The 18,522-nt window shown below is 34.0% G+C and overlaps 1 protein-coding gene and 1 long non-coding RNA gene across 2 annotated transcripts; one reads left to right on the forward strand and one right to left on the reverse strand.

Annotated features, from left to right (window-relative positions):
* The first annotated feature begins 2,457 nt into the window (after positions 1–2,457).
* Positions 2,458–8,215, forward strand: LOC143243399 (uncharacterized). Its single transcript, XR_013024466.1, has 4 exons — positions 2,458–2,788; positions 4,599–4,737; positions 5,309–5,432; positions 6,213–8,215. It is a non-coding gene; the product is annotated as an uncharacterized LOC143243399 (long non-coding RNA).
* An 8,405-nt stretch (positions 8,216–16,620) lies between these two features.
* On the reverse strand, positions 16,621–18,328 carry LOC143243395 (sodium- and chloride-dependent GABA transporter 1-like). Its single transcript, XM_076487264.1, has 3 exons — positions 18,193–18,328; positions 17,879–18,009; positions 16,621–17,593 (listed from the first exon to the last, which is right to left on the reverse strand). The coding sequence occupies exons 2-3, from the start codon at positions 17,928–17,930 to the stop codon at positions 17,469–17,471; spliced, it is 177 nt and encodes a 58-aa protein (XP_076343379.1). The 5' UTR covers positions 17,931–18,009; positions 18,193–18,328; the 3' UTR covers positions 16,621–17,468.
* Between the last annotated feature and the right edge of the window lie 194 nt (positions 18,329–18,522).

The following is an 18,522-nucleotide window of genomic DNA, read 5'->3' on the forward strand; positions in this document are numbered from 1 at the left end:
AAAGCACAGTTAAGTACCCCAAGTGAAAATTACATTTTGCCTCGAGGGCATTTTAGGATCAAAGTTCGGCCTTTCTATTTGATATAGGTTAACTAAAATTGTGGAGAAGATCTTCTCGTGATTTACGGCGCTTCCACACATGGTTCTGCACAAAGCAGTTTTTCCGTGTTCATTGAGTTAAAAACTCATGTTTTATTTTCTCAATCATTAAATAACTTTTCGTAACTATTTCTGTATTTAATTAATTGAACCACCAGAAATTTAAACAAAGTTCATAAAAAGACTGACGTAAAACAACTTACCATGAAAACATAAAGAGGAATGTATGTCTTTGGCATTTTGTAAACTCTCATTATACGTTATAAGTATTAGTGCTGACAGTTAAATTGAACTAAAAAAGATATGTATTGTGTACTATCTGTTGTCTTGATTTCTGTGATAAAAAGATTTACCTACAAAGCAACTTTTACTTTGCGTGTAACACTCTTGAGTAATACAAAAACTAAATTTGATAAAATAGCAGAAATATATTAAACCTATAGTTTGGAAGCGTGTGTCTACGACATTTGAGAACATTGATCAAGCTCCTTCAAACTATGAAATCTACACTCTTGTCTAGAAAGCATGAACAATGCATTCCCAATGCGTAATCGCACAGTTAAGTGCCCCAAATCAAAATTACATTTTGCCTCGAGGGCAGTTCAGGGTGTAAGTTCGGCCTTTCCTTTTGATATAGGTTAGCAAAATTAGGAAGAAGACTGTCTCGTGGTTTATGACGCTTCCATATATGTCACTGCATAAAGATTTTGGTCAGCAGTGTAATATTGAAGATGTATATTTTTGGTAAATCCAATATCAAGAATTAATTTGGTGATATTTTCTGATCTTACTATTTATTTTAAGCACATGGAGTGCATATCTGTATCTATGTGTCCGAAATAATAAATACATTGTGTCACTACCTATTTATTGGCACAAACAAAAATCTATAAAAAAAAATTCCCACTTTGGTATCCTAAATTCAGACAATTATAAAAATAACTACGATACGTACGACAAACATTTGTTTATCAAAGAACAGAATTTTGAAGTACTGTCTTTGTTGCAAGAACTCGACTTTCACTGGTACTAAATCTGAACGTTTGATGAAATCTTTATTGATGTAATAAGTATATTATTTAAGTATATTTATAAAATATACTTTTGAGGAATGCAGTTAAAAAATCTGTTGATTTTTAAATAAACGGTACCATACTTAATAGATCAAAAATAGTATTTGTGTTATCACAATCAGAGCAGTTTTCCTCTCCATTAATTACCGTAAAAAAGAATATTTTTCTCTTGGAAAATAGTGCCTTTTCCTATTTTTTAGTACAACGCTTTTTAAAACGGTAGTTAGTTTACAGTAACTGCCTCGCCTCTCACAGGTTGCAGAGTAAAGTGAATATTTCTTTCTAGTTGTCTGACTTTTTTTCTTCTCATTTAAAGAACTTAATTCATTTTTATAAAATGACCTTATGTGAATATACAATTAAAATATTTAAACAAAACTTTATACCTACAAATTGGACTAGTCGAAATACCCGTGAAATGCGAGGTGAGTAATTATTTGCTGTCACATTTTGTTCTTTCTTCTCAAAGTTCGGCCGCTTAATTTAATATCTCGTCTCTATAGTTACTATGTACAAATATTCAGTAATATTATGGTTCCATTTTATTGTTGTCTTTCTTCACATTGGTTGGAGTGTAACAATACTCTTGACTAAATTGTTGTAATGAAATAAGGCCCAGCATGGGCAAGCGTGTTAAGGCGTGCGACTCGTAATCTGAGGGTCGCGGGTTCGCATCCCCGTCGCGCCAAACATGCTCGCCCTTTCAGCCGTGGGGGCGTTATAATGTAACGATCAATCCCACTTTTCGTTGGTAAAAGAGTAGCGCAAGAGTTGGCGGTGGGTGGTAATGACTAGCTGCCTTCCGTCTAGTCTTGCACTCCTAAATTAGGGACGGCTAGCACAGATAGCCCTAGAGTAGCTTTGTGCGAAATTCCAAAAAAAACAAACAAACATCAACAGTGGTGTCACTGGTTGCTTGTAGATATAGCACCTTCTCAAGATCGTATAGATAGCTTAGTAATTTTCGTATGAACCATCGGTAAAACCCTGGGTAGTGATGACAAGTGTCTTTTAAAAGCCAGATCTGGATAAGCGGCTAAATCTCGAAGAAAATGAAACAAAATGAAGCATGACGTCATAGCTGAAACTGTTCCAAATTTGAAACTTTGTGATGCAATTAGATGCAGTATCAGTTGTTTCAATTTCAATGTATGTTTATATGAAGTATAATTATATTCGTAACAATTGGTAATTGTTATGTTAGGTTAGATTTGTTGTAGTTTAATAAGATAAGCATGGTACCAATGAGCTATGTGACATCATACAAGTGTATGACGTCATGTTTTATTTCGTTCAAGAGTTAGACGCAGATATAATAATTGTGTTAACCGTAACGGAGGATACATTTTAAGTAGTTTAAATATTAATGAGGCAGTTTTCAAAATAAGATATTGTATTTGTAACTGTATACGTTATTTTTTTATTTTTTAGTCATCAGCTGTACATCACTGGTTAGAATGTGCTCTCTTGAAGGCGTGGAAGTGAAAGATGGTACAGAAAATGTTTGGTATGCTTTTCAATAGGCAGTCAGTGCTGTAGGCCTCTATGTTACCCAAAGTGATATCATCTGGGAAGTGTACAAGGAGTTTGATGATACCTTTCTTGGTACTCTACAAGTAAGTGTATAAATTTTGTACACAAAAGATCTAGTATTATAAAGAGTTTATTACAATCATTATTGCTTGCTTAAATGCTACAAAGCTGTCCAGGATGGTAAGAAAAACAATATCACATTGGGTTAACATTGCCATAACTTCTTGCCAGTTGAGATGTGTAATAATTAATTATGAATTTTACACACAACTTTGCAGAATATGTTGACTTCTGACAGTGTTAATTTCTGAGTTGTAAATATGTTCTTATAAACAGTTTTATGTTTGTATAATTACAGTTGTATCATTCTTTAGTTTCTTTAATATTTGAAATTATTCATTCTAATTTTTATTTTAGGTAAGCTTTATAGTTATGCAATGAACCCACATGTGTGTATAGTCTTTATTTACATTAGAAAATGAAAAGTAATTTATTATGTAACATTAACAATTATTTAAACAAGTATTCAAACATCTCAATATCTCTATACCATAGTTGTATCTGTAGGGCTGTCAAATGATAACTTTTTGTGAACAGTATTGTCAGTGGATATTTATACTAACTATTAATTGTAATGGGATATGAATAATGAGTAAAATTTTTGTGAAAACTGTAATCAGGGTTTTTAAATGATTAGGTTTTATTCCATTGATACTATATAGATATGAAAGTAAGACAGTTTTATGTGCCTGTTAATCAAACACAGTGTAAAATACACTGAATACATCATAAAAATATATCAATAAATAACTTTATTAAATTCATTCAGAAATAGATTTTAGATTAATCAATTCAACACACTTGGTACTTATTTTCAGCTAACACTGATTACATAGTTTAGTGTACAGGAAGAATTAAAAAAATAGATAGTACAAGTAATTACAGTAGAACTATAACATAATATTATCATGATTCATTGTAACTGTTCTGTGTTTTAAGAAAAGTATCTGAAACTTAAAGATTTAGTTGTAAATAGTAATAATATATATACATGTGTAATGTATTAGAATTGAATGTGATTGTATTATATACAAAATACTGGTCCTCTAGAACACAAGAAAAATAGTTGCACTTATTAAAAGTCAGTTATATACTATTTTATATCAGCTGTGGTTGTACAATATGCACTGATTTGTGTATTAAAAATTACTGCACTGTAACATAGGCAACACTTTGGATGTTTAACTAAGTTGGAAACTTATAATCCGTTAAACTACTCAACACTTTGTGTTATATTACTTTCATTGTTTAATTTACCTGTAACTACACTGCTAGTAACTTTAATAACAAAATGAATTAAATCGGCTACAGAATTCTTACGAGTAGATCGTATGAGTTATGATCAAGTGATTTCAAAGACTGTCCTTATTACTAGTAAGGTGATTTATATAAAAAATAACAGTTAATGATAAACATTTAAAATTTTGTAATTAAAATTCTCTGTTACATATGTATACATATATATATCTTATCTGTGGTAATAGAGGGTAAAAGGGATCCTGGATAATACAAAACAAAGAAAACTTGTATATCTGTGTATTTCTTAGCAAGATGAAAGTACTAGAAATGTAGTTTGACCTGATATTCAGTCTGACAGATTTCACAATATTCATTTAAATTATCCTTTTGTTTTATTTGAGTTTTTTGAATGGTAGAACACAGAATGTAAAAACTAGTTCTGAAGTTTTGTATAACAACTTGTGAGATTCTCAGGATTCTTTTAAAAGATAAACTGGATAATTTGTCCATGGATGACTGAGTTAACTATAGCTTCTTGTAAAAAGATAATACTTAACCATATTGAAATCTCTTTTTTTTCTTGTTTGTCTGTAGGACACCCAGTTGAAAATCCCTTCCATTTCTTTCTCTACTCATGAACAAGTTATCTGAAACTGTCTGTGGTCTGTCATCTTGTGGATCAACTATATTTTAGCCTTAGAACAGTGGAAACAACCTTATTGTAAGGTCAAAGGTCAGTATATATATATATATATATAAAAGTTATAAGCTAATAAGTTTTACATGAAAAAGTAGAATAAATGTTGTAAGATTCAGCAAAAAATTAAAAAATGTACCTTATATAATTTTCTATGGATAATAACATCATATGTTTTATATGTGTCAGAATACAGTGTATCTTGGAATGTTTTTAATGTATTACTCTTCCCTGGAAATGCATCACTCATTGTGTCTTCATATTTGATAACTTAATGTTCTGGTAATCTTTACTTTTTTGTGGTTTACCTTTAATTGCATGACAGAGTTAAATATTGCTGGTATTGATTAAAATAAACTGAGTTAGCTACTATAATGCTTAAAACTCTGTGATGTTGAGAAAACCCACTTGTTGAGAAATATATATGCAAAAACAGCTCATTTGGGTTGAGAAAATATTTTATGTAGAAGAGCGAACAACCTTTCGACCTTCTACGTAAGATATTTTCGCAACCCAAACAAGCCGTTTTTGCATATATAATGCCTAAAACTGTACACTTTATTTATGAAAGACTCATGTATGTTAACAAATGATGTATCATATACAGTTTATAACACAAAATATACCAGAAAGTAATTGAGCCTTTCAGGCTGGTTTCATCTAAGAAGAGGAGTTCAGATAGCTGTGTCTTACTCTGGATTATTTATGGAGAAGGTTAGACTAGAATAATAGTAAGTGTATAAAAAGTTTTTATATACTGTACTTCTGATTATACTTTCCTGTTTGTTTGAGGTGATGTGATATCCTTTGGTATAAATATTGTTAGTTTTGTGAGATATACAGAAACTTTTTTGAACAAATAAATGACTGTAATATTGTCTGCTAGAATGAACAAGCACTAGAACATTGTTCAAAATGTATATAAACAAACATAATGTTACAAATTAACTTCAGAGTTTACTATCACTTAATAATTTAAAAAAGCAATTATTTAGTATACATATCATTTTTATATTATTTATAAAAAAGCTGATTGCTACTTTTATTGTTCATTCTTAGTTTGGCCTTGTTTAATTATATATCCTTGCAATAATTGGGTAATGAGGTTTGTCACATTGACATGTAATTTGTTTTGTAAACGTCAATGATTTATGTTGATTTAAATGTTGTTTGATAAAACAGTAGTTAAAAAAGGAAGTTTAAAACAATAAAGTGTTGAAATTACATCTTCAGATCCCACATGTCTACTGACTGATACAGGTATCATGATAGTCATGTCAGTTTTTATAACTCAACAATAAAAATTTACTTATCACACAGTTTGTTATTAAGGCTCTTTTTAACTGCATTTGTATCAGGTCATCTCATAAGTACTGTCCGAAAATTTAATGCAGAAAGTGCATCATCATTTCTGTCTCTGTAGGATGCTTTAATGACTGAGATTATGTAGTAGGACATGTATAAAATTCTTCAGACAAATAAAAGAAATTAATTTAACTCTACTTTTTCAGAGCATTAATCAAATAAACCTTCATGAAGATGGATGTGTCTGAGGAGCACATTAGGCATATAATACTTTATGAGTTTAAAAAATCAATAGTGCAGCAGAAACTACATGGAAACATTCAAGGTGTTTATGGTGTGGAGTCTCTCAATGAAAGAAAATGTCGAAGGTGGTTTCAGAAGTTCATATCGGGTGACTAAAGTGATGGTCCATGTTCAAGTCATCCTGTTGAGTTTAATGGTGACTTGCTGCTGGCAGCAACTTATGAAGATTGTGCTGTAACAGTTGAAGAACTAGAACAGAAGCTTAATTCAAACCATTTGACAGTTCACCATCATCTGTAACAGCTTGGAACGGTGTCAAAACTTGGAAAATGGGTTCCACATGATTTGACAGTAGCCAACCTTGGAGCAAGAGTGGACATTTGCACTTCTCTCCATGAACATACCTTGCTTTTTTTTGGACAGTTTAGTAACTGGAGATGAAAAATGTACATGTTATAAAAATGTTAAGTGTCTCAGACAATGGCTCAGTGTAGGTAAACTGGCTAAAGCACAGCCCATAATGGACCTCCACCTTAGGAAAGCCTTGTTAAGCATTTGGTAGGATATCTTTGGTGTGATCCACTTTGAGTTGCTGCCACTCAATCTAAAGATTACATCAGACTTCTGTTGTCAACAGTTAGAGCATTTGAATGTTGCACTGAAAAGAAAGAGGCCTGCTTTGGTCAGTCGTATATGTATTGTGTTACACCAGGATAATGCATGGCCCCATACAGCAAGGATCACATTTATAAAGATTGAAGAGATAGACTGGGAGAAACTTCCACATCCTCCTTATTTTCCAGTCCTTGCACCATCTGATTATCATCTGTACTGGATTAGTATGAGCTGAGAATTTGTCTCCAGTATATAAAATGGAACTTGTTGGTTTAAATAATAAGGAAGTTTTCATTGTTACTTAACACTGTGATGTGTGTGTTATTTTTGCTTATTTTAATCTTATATGGAAATACTTTTTGCCAGCAATCAGAACATAGAAACAAAACTGACAAGGAATAGTAGAGCCTTAGCAATATATGTAAACATCTGTAATGAATGTTTTGAACTACACATATTTCATCTTCAACAAAAATCAATAAAATTAATTAATTAAACAATCTTTAGTATAAATATTAATATAATAATACAATGAACAGTGTTATACATATTAATATAAACATACAGTGTTTAGGAAGTTATAAAACTTTCAATTTACAAAGAAACAAATGTATGTGGGAGTGGGTTTGAATATCTACTGAGGTTTCAACTTTCATTTATAATATATATACTTTCTTTTATTATCAGTTTGTTATCATTACATCCATAAGTTATTACTAAAAAAATTTTATTAAGAAATGGGATATGATGATGACGTTTAATTGTAGAATATATAGGAAAGTTAAGTGTAGTTAGAATATTAACTACAGTTCTGTTAGAAACTTTCATGTGTTTCAAGGTATGTATTAATAAGTGATGGGAAGTTTTGTCTACGTAGGGAATCTTACAGTTACCATCTTAGTTGTTTATGATAAATAGGATTTTAGTGAATCAAGCAATAAAATACATTGTTTGTATAACCTTATTGTTACTGACTAATCATACAAATCACAGGCAGTTGAGAACCGCGAGTGATTTAGTAATTAATTTTATGTTACTGCAGAATATTTCAACTTGTATCATCTTTATGGTAACAGATACCCTGTTACCTTAAAGTTCAAAACACGACAAAATAAACGTTTAGTGGAATTAAAATATTTATAAAAATATAAGGTTTTATATAGAAAGTTTAATAACTTATACATTTTGTTTTAAAAATGGCAGACATTTATAATAGTTTTGTAAAATTTAGTTTTGTGAAAATAAAATAGTGTTTTCTTGGAACTGATATACAAATATATAATAAACACGTACACACAAACACTTGCTAGCACGCTGTTTGGCAACCTTTATCTCTAGACATCAATGTTTATATAGTAGTGGACATAGTAACAATAGAACAAACTTTTATATGAAAAATAAAAATAGCAAGTTAAAAAATGAATTTTAAATTCTGGAAAACTTATTTCACTTTAACAAAACTGGGAAGTCAGTTCATAGAATTTCTTATATCCTGAGACTGGTTATTTCCAGTTAGTATATTAACATTTAGATACTTTTCATGTTATGGTAATTATAAGAACGCATAACTGAAAGCAAAGGAGAATATGTTATATGTTAGGCACATTACATATGTCATCTCAGGCGTTGAAGAGGCCTCTCGTCAAACACTAGCAATATAGTTAATACCTCAAAAGGTTTCTGATGTATTAACCAGTCAGTGATACCCCAGCGGTATATCTACGGACTCACACCACTAAACGCAAACTATAACATCATACTTTAGACGAAACTTTGTATAAATCCAACCAAATATAAAAGAGAAACAAAAACGGAAGAGATAAATAAAACCAAATCACAAACCGCAGACGATATCCTGAGGAATTCCGATGTTTGTTTCATCGAGTTCTCTAAATGTATTAACAACTTTCTCAGTTAGCGAATAAACAGTTAAACTGTTTCGATATATTTCACTGTAATTGTTTGTTTTGAATTTCGCGCAAAGTTACATGAGGGCTATCTGCACTAGCCGCCCCTAATTTAGCAGCGTAATTTGATAATGTAGGCCCGTAAACGTTTAGTTAAACCACCAAGGAACAAAGAGTGTAGTGTTCACTTATAGGAATAAAATAATCAGCCTTATCTTTCTCTACTTATGTGCTATACCTATTGTTGAGACAGTGTAATATTATTTTATATGTATCTACAAAACTAGTTTAGAATTAACGAACTTTCTTCTACAAGTACTAAATAAACTTTTATTTTACAATTGAAGAAAACATCATTTTTGGGAAAGTACAAGACCTCTAGCAATAGAAAAGATAGATTGGCCTAAAACAACGAATTAAATACCTACTAATGCATTTTATTTTAAACTGAAGTCCATGTTTAAGAGAGTTGTCGTTATTTAAAACTTTTAAATATAATTTTTACAATTTTGCGAAAAGTAAAACTTATTAATATATTTTAATTTCAAATGTTACGTATAAATAAATCCCTTTTGCAAAAGAAAGCTGTACCAGATACACCCACTCAAGTAGGTTCATGAGGCACTAGACACTACTCTTACCTGAGGGGCTGATGATAATGTGGAAGCTGTGTCAGATCCACCCACTCAAGTAGGTTCGTAAGGTACTACACACTTAACGTGCACGATATCTTTTTTTCACTGTAAGCTCGACGAGGATGTCGAAAGTTTTGTAGATGTATTAAATGAAGTTGTTAGAATATCTGGTTGGACGGACGCACAGAAATCAGACATTTTGAGACTAAGAACAGCAGGAAAAGCAAAACGTTTCATTGAGGCATTGCGTGAAACTGTAGATTTTAAGTTTGTAACACGTATGCTGACAGAGGAATATGGTAAACGAGAAAGGCCAAGCACAATCATGGCACAATTACGAAATATGAATCAAGAAAAAGGTGAGTCTGTTCGAGTGTTTGGACATAAGCTACAAGAGCAAGGTAATAGATTACGTAGAACTTAGATTAGATGATGATCCAAGATACACTAAAGTCTGAGTATGAGCGAAGGTCGCTTAGCGATAGAACTCTGAATGATGTTAATGAATCCAATACCCCACGAGCAACCTTATTAGATTAATCAAGGAAACAAGAGAGCAACAGATATACAGGCACAAGCAGTCTGTAATAAGTATGATAAGTAAGAGTACAAATGAAACAGTAAACTGGCGAGACGGACAAAATAAGTGCGATGAATTGTAGTGTTTTAAATGGGGTAAGGTTGGCCACATAACAAAAAAATTGTTTTATAAAACAAAATAAAAATGAGCCTGTAAGTTGTTTTGCGTGTTGTATTTTACGTTTAGTGAGGATTTTACAGGAAGGATTAATTCAGAAGTATAAGATTTTAGTTAGACGATATCTTGTTGAGATAGAAGATTTGTTATTAGGATTAAAGGATATTAAAGATAGCGTTTAGATTTCAGATCTGACTCAACAGAAACGTGAGCCAGGTGGAAATGTCCTGAAAGTTTTGTTATGAACTGCAACCACAGATGATTTACGTGAATTAAACAAGAAAGTATGACATCAAAGACAAGTATCCAGAGAAATGATTCATTTAATAGGTGAACAGATGACTATAATGAATTCATTAAACCAGACACTTTAATTACATGAACAGGAAATTAAAAGCGTATCTATATAGAGCAGGGATTCCCAACCTTTTGGCACTCGCGACCCCTTACCTAAAAGTTTGAAACCCATGTGACCCCCCTACTTAGGGCTTACTATCAGCAGCTTAATTTTTCTTTTATTTTCTGTGAAGGAGAGGGAAAGAAACATCTAAAAAAATATTTTAAAATTCTGTAATTATTTATTAGCAAATTAAATCTCATTGGTCCAACCTGAATTCACAAAAAGAACATATATTTCTTAAAATAATATTAACATAGGTTTGAACAGCTATCCAACCCAGCTAGTGAGATGCCTGATGTTGCATTTCAGCAGCAAGCTTTGAAATTCGTGGCCGAGCGTTTCTTAGAGCCAGTCTCATGTCATCTCCAACATCCAATCTGTTCCTATTGTTTGTTTTTTATATTGACAAGAGTGGAAAATCCTGTCTCACACAAGTAGGTAGAAGCAAATGGAACAAGGACACGTAAAGCTATCATGCTGACTTTGGAGTATGACTGATACATAGCGCACCAGAACTGAGTCACGGATTTCACCTTGAAGAGATCACGAGCTGAAGAGTCGTTCTTTAGATTCAGAAATTTATCTTGGATATCATCTGGGATGCTGGATACATCAAGTTCAGTACAAAGTGGGTTCCTTACCAGGGCCTCCTGTTCCTGTGATAGCTCAGGGAAGTAACGCTCGACTTCCTTTTCTAGAGACTGAAGATGTTCGGTTATCTCATCCTTGAGGAACTGATCCAGTTGGATCTGAGACTCATCCGTCACTCCACAAAGTTTTTCAAACATAGCAATATTTCCAAGATTGGTTTTCCGACACAAGTTCTACAGTTTGGAAACAAAGGCCTGAAGACTATCTTGAAAAAGGAGAACATGTGTTTCCCTTCCTTGAAGCTTCAAATTGAGCTTGCTCACCTGGTCAAAAATGTCGGCTAGTTACGCAACCCTTTTGTTCCATGCTTCATCTTCGAAGTGAGCTACAAGATCTTTCCTTTCTTGAGTCTCCAGGAATAGCTTTATTTCATCTTTCATTTCAAAGACACGATTAATAACGTTTCCTTTCGACAACCAATGTACTGCTGTGTAGAAGAGAAGGACTTCGTGGTCAGCATTCATGTCTTTGCATAGTTCTTTGAATAGGCGAGTGTTGAGTGCTTGAGTCTTCACATAATTTACAATTTTGATTACAGATTCAAGCACTTCCTGCAGAGAGGCAGGGAGAGTCTTAATGGCGAGAGCATATCGGTGAATCATGCAGTGGATGCCCTTTGCTTGAGGTGCTAGCTTCTTCACTCTAGACTGGAATCCTGATTTCGATCCCAGCATAGCCGGTGCCCCATCCGTACAAACCCCACACACGTTTTCCTATTGAAGATCTTCGTCTTGAAAAAAAAAGTTGAAACTTTTCCATGACATCATCAGCTTTTGTTGTTGTTTCAAGTGCACTGCAGAATAAGAATTCGTCTTTGATGTCACCTGAATTAATGTATCTCACGAAGACAAGCAACTGAGAACATGAACTTACATCTGTTGACTCGTTGAGCTGAAAATAGAACAAAGGGGAACCCTTGATTTCAGTCAAAACCTGTTCCTTCACATCCATAGACATTTTAGAAATGCGCCTCTGTATAGTATTATTTGACAGAGATACTTGCTGCATCTTCTTTGCACTGGCTTCTCCAAGAATAATATTTACTGCTTTCATCATGCAGGGTTTAAGAAGTGTTTCTCCAATCGTGTGAGGCTTTTTTTGTTTAGCAATTTCGAATGCAATCTCATATGAAGCTTCCACTACGGCTGCACTCTGCTGCTGAAACGACCCACTTCTATCGATTCTTTGGCTTTTAAGACACCGTTCACGCCGTTTGAAGAAATCCAAACCTTTCTTTGCGTGTTCTGGATGTTTCATCTCGAGATGACGCTTGAGTTTTGATGGTTTCATTGACTCTGCACTCAGGACAGCATGGCACAAAACACACTGTGGTTTCTCGATGCCGTCGTTGGCGAGCACAGTGGTGAAGCCAATGTTGAGGTAGCATTCTGAGTATCTGCGCCGTTTAGCCATGGACACAACTCACATCTACTGCTTACTTATCTCCTTGTTAAAATAAAATAAAAGTGTTGAATAATGAACGCTTTGGCAACTGTAGATCTTACACTGACTACTTGTGGGGGGGTGGAGGTAGAGTAGTGATGGGGTAAGTATTGGGAGGGAAGGGAGCGTGGCCAGTCGCGCGATTCGTCATCCACCAATCAGCAACGGACATGTGACTCACGTGTCGACAGCGAGTACACACACACTTAATCACAGCTAAACAGACACACAAGCATACGTACATGCGCGTACACTCACATACTCGCTACTCACTAGTACACACATACATACAGTTGCAGACACATACACATTCACTCACAGGCACGCATACATACACCCATAATATCACCTTATGACATTGAACTAACGTAGCATACGTTTTGCTTTGCACCGAAACAAAAAAAAATGTAAGAGCATGAAAATGTTATTGATGAAATAAAATTAATGTTATCCCAAGCTACTTCTAACAAGGCTACGCGACTCCCCTGCCAAAGCTTCGCGAACCCCCTGGGGGTTCGCGACCCACCGGTTGGGAAGCCCTGATATAGAGCATTAGTAAATATTACTAACAGTTTGATACATACTAGAATAAGACAAACTGAGTTTCATAAGGCAGGAATTAAAATGTTAGTTTTCAATTGTAGAATTCATACTGATTTACAACAATTATCATTTACAGTTGGAAATAGTGGAACTAAGTTAGCTAAGTCAGTACAAGCATTGTATGCAGCTGCAGACAGAAAGTTGAGTAAATACTTTATCGCTCCAAGTTAATTAGAAAAAAGTATTAGACGGTATTGAAAGTGAGTTACCTCCGTACTTACAATCTGTAATTCCTACACATAGAAAAGAAATTTACATGTATTATAGATAGGCTGATGTAAAAACAGCCGCAGTAAAGGATACGCAAAGAATGTTCATAGAGATACCTTTGAAATCAAACGATAGAATGTTTAAATTATATAAAATCATACCCTAATCATTAGCATTAAGCCATTCATTATCTATAAGTATAGAAATTAACAACCAATATCTTGCAGTGTCAAGTGATCAACGTACTTATGTGGAAATAACAGAATATATGCTAAACTGTTTAGAAGGGCCCATTAGAGTATGTGACCCAATTTCAGTAATTTATTCAGTACTCATTATGACTTGAAGTTATGCAATATTAACTAGACTTTCCAAGGATGGAGGTTCATTTTGGGTTGTGCTTTAGCCAGTTTACCTGACCTGAGTCATTGTGTACGGCTCTTAACATTTTTATAATATATCTATTTTTCATCTCCAGCCACTAACCTGTCCAAAAAAGGTGAGTTACGTTCACAAGAGTGCAGAGAAGTGCAAATGTTCATTCATGCTCTGAGGTTGGCTTTCGAGTTGTTGCGGATGACAGTGAACTGTTGAGTTAAGCTTCTGTGCTAGTTCTTCAAATGCAACAGCACAGTCTTCATCAAGTGTAGCCAGCAGCAAGTCATTATTAAACTTAAGCTGTAGTCACCTGATATAAACTTCTGAAACTACGTTCGACGTTTACTTTCATTGAGAGAATTCGCACCATAAACACCTTGAATGTTTTTTTGTGGTTTCTGCTGTACTATTGCCTTTTTAAACTCATAAAGCATTATATGCCTAATGTGCTCTTCAGACACATTCATCTTCATAATGGTTTATTTGATAAATGATCTGAAAAAGTGGAGTTGTGATAGTTTATTTTATTTGTCTGAAGATTTTTATACACGTCCTACTACATATTTTAGTCATTAAAGCCTTCTACAAAGACAGAAATGATGATGCACTTTCTGTATTGAAATTTCGAACATCACTTATGGGATGACCTGATAAATTATGAAAAAATTTAGTTCGTAATAAATAACAAACAATATTTAAATCATGTAGGATTACTTTAAATCAAAGATTTAGCTGACTGCATACAAGATAAAAAGTTCTTCCGTTAGATAAAAAGAGTCCACTGTGAACAAAATCAAACAAATAATTATTAAAACGATACAAAACACTGTTGTTCTGTATAGTGAAACAATCATTAAGAAACTCTTACTTTACTTGACTTAACATATATAAATATATGGACACATAACCTGTTAGTTGATTTGTTATCACGAGATACTGATATATATATGCATTTGGCATTCAATTGAAACTTCAAAGTATAAACAAGTGTGATGTAGTGTGTGGTTCAGTTCTTTATTTATTCAATAAAGTTTATTCCTGAAGTTGATATGTATATCATTATACATACTTTAATACGAAATTTATGTTGTTGCTACAGAGTTATGTATTAATGCACAGTTGGTACAATGTGTACAAGGAGGTTGACATCTCAAAAGAGACGCCCATTCGTCTACAGTTCCTGTTATTAAAACTTCCACAGTGCAGAATGAAAAACAAAAACTGACCAATATGAGTACACATGTTGTCATAACATACAGATTAAAGTAACTTAATAACATAGTTAGACAGACCTATATAAATTTTATATGTACACTGCTGGCCAAAATCTTGAGGCCAATGAACAAAAAGAGAAAATATGTATTTTGCGTTGTTAGACTCAACCACTTATTTGGGTAGAGCTTCGAAAAATGAAAATGAGAAAATGGAAAATAAAAAAGAACTTTTTGGGCATTTAATAGGGAAAATAAGAACACTATGAAATTAGCCTAAATACTAGCTGGTGAAAGGTTTAAGACCATACTAAAACGAAGCGTTAATCGGTAAACACGTAATGAAATTTAGTCATTTGTGTTCAAGCATTAGCATTGTCAACATTTCCCACTCACATCTCCTGTGTCACACATTGGGTACCAAACATGGCAAAGGTGAAAAAGTTGGCAGAGTCTGAACGTGGCAGCATTGTCGAGCTGCAAAATTAAGGTATCTCTCAACATGCCATCGCTGGTGAGACTGGGCGCAGTAAAACTGCTGTTGCAAGTTTCTTAAAAGATCCTGAGGGATACGGAACGAGAATTTTGAGTAGTCAGCCCAAGAACATTTCGCCGGCGTTGAGCAGGAGGATTCGATGGGTTGTCCGGCAAGACAATAGCCGATCGTCGAACCAGATTAAGATCCTTACGGACAGAGAATGCAGCTCAAGAACAATAAGACGGCATCTACGAGAGAAAGGCTTTAAAAATCGTAAACGTCTTCAAAGGCCACGCCTCCTTCCACACCACGAAACAGCTCGGTTACACTTTGCTGAAAAGCACCAAACACGAGACGTAGAAAAGTGGAAGAATGGTTTGTTTTTCTATGAGAAAAAAGTTAACCTGGATGGTCCAGATGGCTTCCAACGTTACTGGCACGATAAGGATATCACACCAGAGAAATTTTCTACACGACACAGTGGAGGAGGTTCCATCATGATCTGAGGTGCTTTCTTCTTCCATGGAACAATAGAGCTTCAGGTTATACAGGGGCGTCTAACAGCAGCTGGCTACATTGGCATGTTGGAGAGAGCATCCTTATTGACTGAAGGCCCCCGGTTGTGTGGAAATAACTGGGTCTTTCAGCAGAACAATGCTGCAATCCACAATGCCCGTGATTTTTTGGGACCATCCAGCGTGCTTGCCCGAACTGAATTCAAATTGAAAATGTTTGGGGGTAGATGACAAGGAAAATCTATAGAAATAGACGTCAATTTCAAACAGTGCATGATATTCGTAAAGCCATCTTCACCACTTGGAATAATATACCAGCCAGCTTTCTGCGAAATCTTATATCGACCATGCCAAAGCGAATGTTTGCAGTTATTCGCAATGATGGCCGTACAACTCACTAATGAGATCTCTTATTGGGCATTTCCTACCCTGTTTAGGACTTCTTTTTGGTATGGTCTTAAACTTTTGACCAGCTAGTATTTAGGTTAATTTCATAGTGTGTTCACATTTTCCCTATTAAATGCTAAAAGTTTTTATTTTAATTTCCCTTTTCTTATTTTCATCTTTTGTAGCTCTACTCAAATAAGTGGTTGAGTCTAAGAACGCAAAATGCATATTTTCTCCTGATGTTAATTGGCCTTAAGATTTTGGCCAGCAGTGTATATATATTTAGTGAATTAATGTTTTGTATAATAAAGTTTCAAACACACGTGTTATTATTTAGTTTGATAACGTAATACTTCATCTTGCGTGAGAGGACGTTTTAAGTTATAAGTTTCTGTGTGTTACACGCACACCAGGGAATAATATATGGGAGTCATGGAGTAAAACAGTTCGTAGCTTCTACCGTTAGCTCCTGTTACTACTCAGGTGTCAGTGCAATTAATGACAATGATATCCTTTCATTTCATCAACTACAAGTTTTACAAATTTCACGTACTAGCCTTACGTTCATTGAGGGATTGGCAGAATTTCTAAATCCCAAAAAAACAGTCGCAACTTGCTAATTGTTTTCCCCATACCTATCGGTTCTCTCGAAAATCTCTTGTTCTTCGTTGAAATGTGTAATTGGGTAAAATGTAACGGACGTACTAAATAACACCCGCACGTTAACATTACTCACGTTTTTATACTGCTGAAATTGTTTATTTCACTTCCAAGGAGATTCCATACGTTGAGCCACGCACAAGACGTTAAAACTCCCACCAAGCAAACGATAAGAGAAACGTATAAATTTGAAACAAAAACGAAAGACAGTGTTTAGTCTCTGAATATTTCACAATGTTGACGTACATTAACACACATCAACACATTATATGCTCACCTGGCTATCAAATAACACACATCAACATATTATATGCTCACCTGGCTATCAAATAACACACATCAACGTATTATATGCTCACCTGGCTATCAAATAACACACATCAACATATTATCTGCTCACCTGGCTATCAAATAACACACATCAACATATTATCTGCTCACCTGGCTGATAATTCCAAGAATTAACAGCATGAGGAAGGACACAATTGACCATAAAGGGGGAGGTGGCAACTGTAGAACAACCTCTGGATAAACAAGGAAAGCTAACGCTGGACCTGAAGAAAATACACCATGTTAGATTATATTTGAACAAAGACCGTGTTTGTACTCTGTAAAAAACACAGGAGGTCACTGTCTGATAATACTTAGTGTATATTAAGATGTTGATACACTGTAACTTACCAATAGACGTTTCATTTTAAATGTTTTAGAACCAAGATTCAAGAAAATATTAATAAAGTTTATTCTGAAATATTCTGTTACACGTTGATTTTGTACAGAAACAGAACTTTTACTGTTTATATAAACAACTGAAGCACAAGAAGACTGAATTATCTTACCGGACTTCACAACGTCAGCAACTTCAGTCCCGTCGCCTTTCATGTAGACCATGTTACCGAGGACGGAAAATATCACAGTACCAGCAAATATGCTGGTAGCAGGGTTAACAATATATAGAATATTTCCGTCTCTAAAAATAAAGATATAGAAACAATAATGAATGTGTTCAAAGTGTACAATAATATCCATGGAAACAGAAACACTGAAAGAATAACGAACACAGAGTAGAGTGAATTATTACATTGAACATTTTTGTGCGAATTATTGTTAAATAATCAAATCGAAAAAAAAATTCTTAAGTTTTTTTTGTTACCGGAAGAAGTTGTGGCTAAACTTGTTGTAGCTTCCAAGAGTTACGACGGAACCGAAACCAATACCAAAGGTGAAAAACACTTGTGTTCCTGCTGTCACCCAGACCTAATAACATTAATATAATAAATTAATACTGATTTCACAGAGTTCACTTCTAAGAAAATTTAAATTTAACACTAATTTAGTTTCGTTGCGTTTTGATTAAAGAATTATTAACTAGTATTAAAACTTGATAGCAAATAAACGAAAAAAAAAGTCGCTTGACAGTTACTGATTAACAATGACACTGTTTTCACTAAAGACGTAAACTACAGTTACATTAGATGGGAAG

The sequence above is a fragment of the Tachypleus tridentatus genome, unplaced genomic scaffold (genome assembly GCF_004210375.1).
Source record: "Tachypleus tridentatus isolate NWPU-2018 unplaced genomic scaffold, ASM421037v1 Hic_cluster_2, whole genome shotgun sequence".
In the NCBI taxonomy this organism is placed as follows: Eukaryota; Metazoa; Arthropoda; class Merostomata; order Xiphosura; family Limulidae; genus Tachypleus; species Tachypleus tridentatus.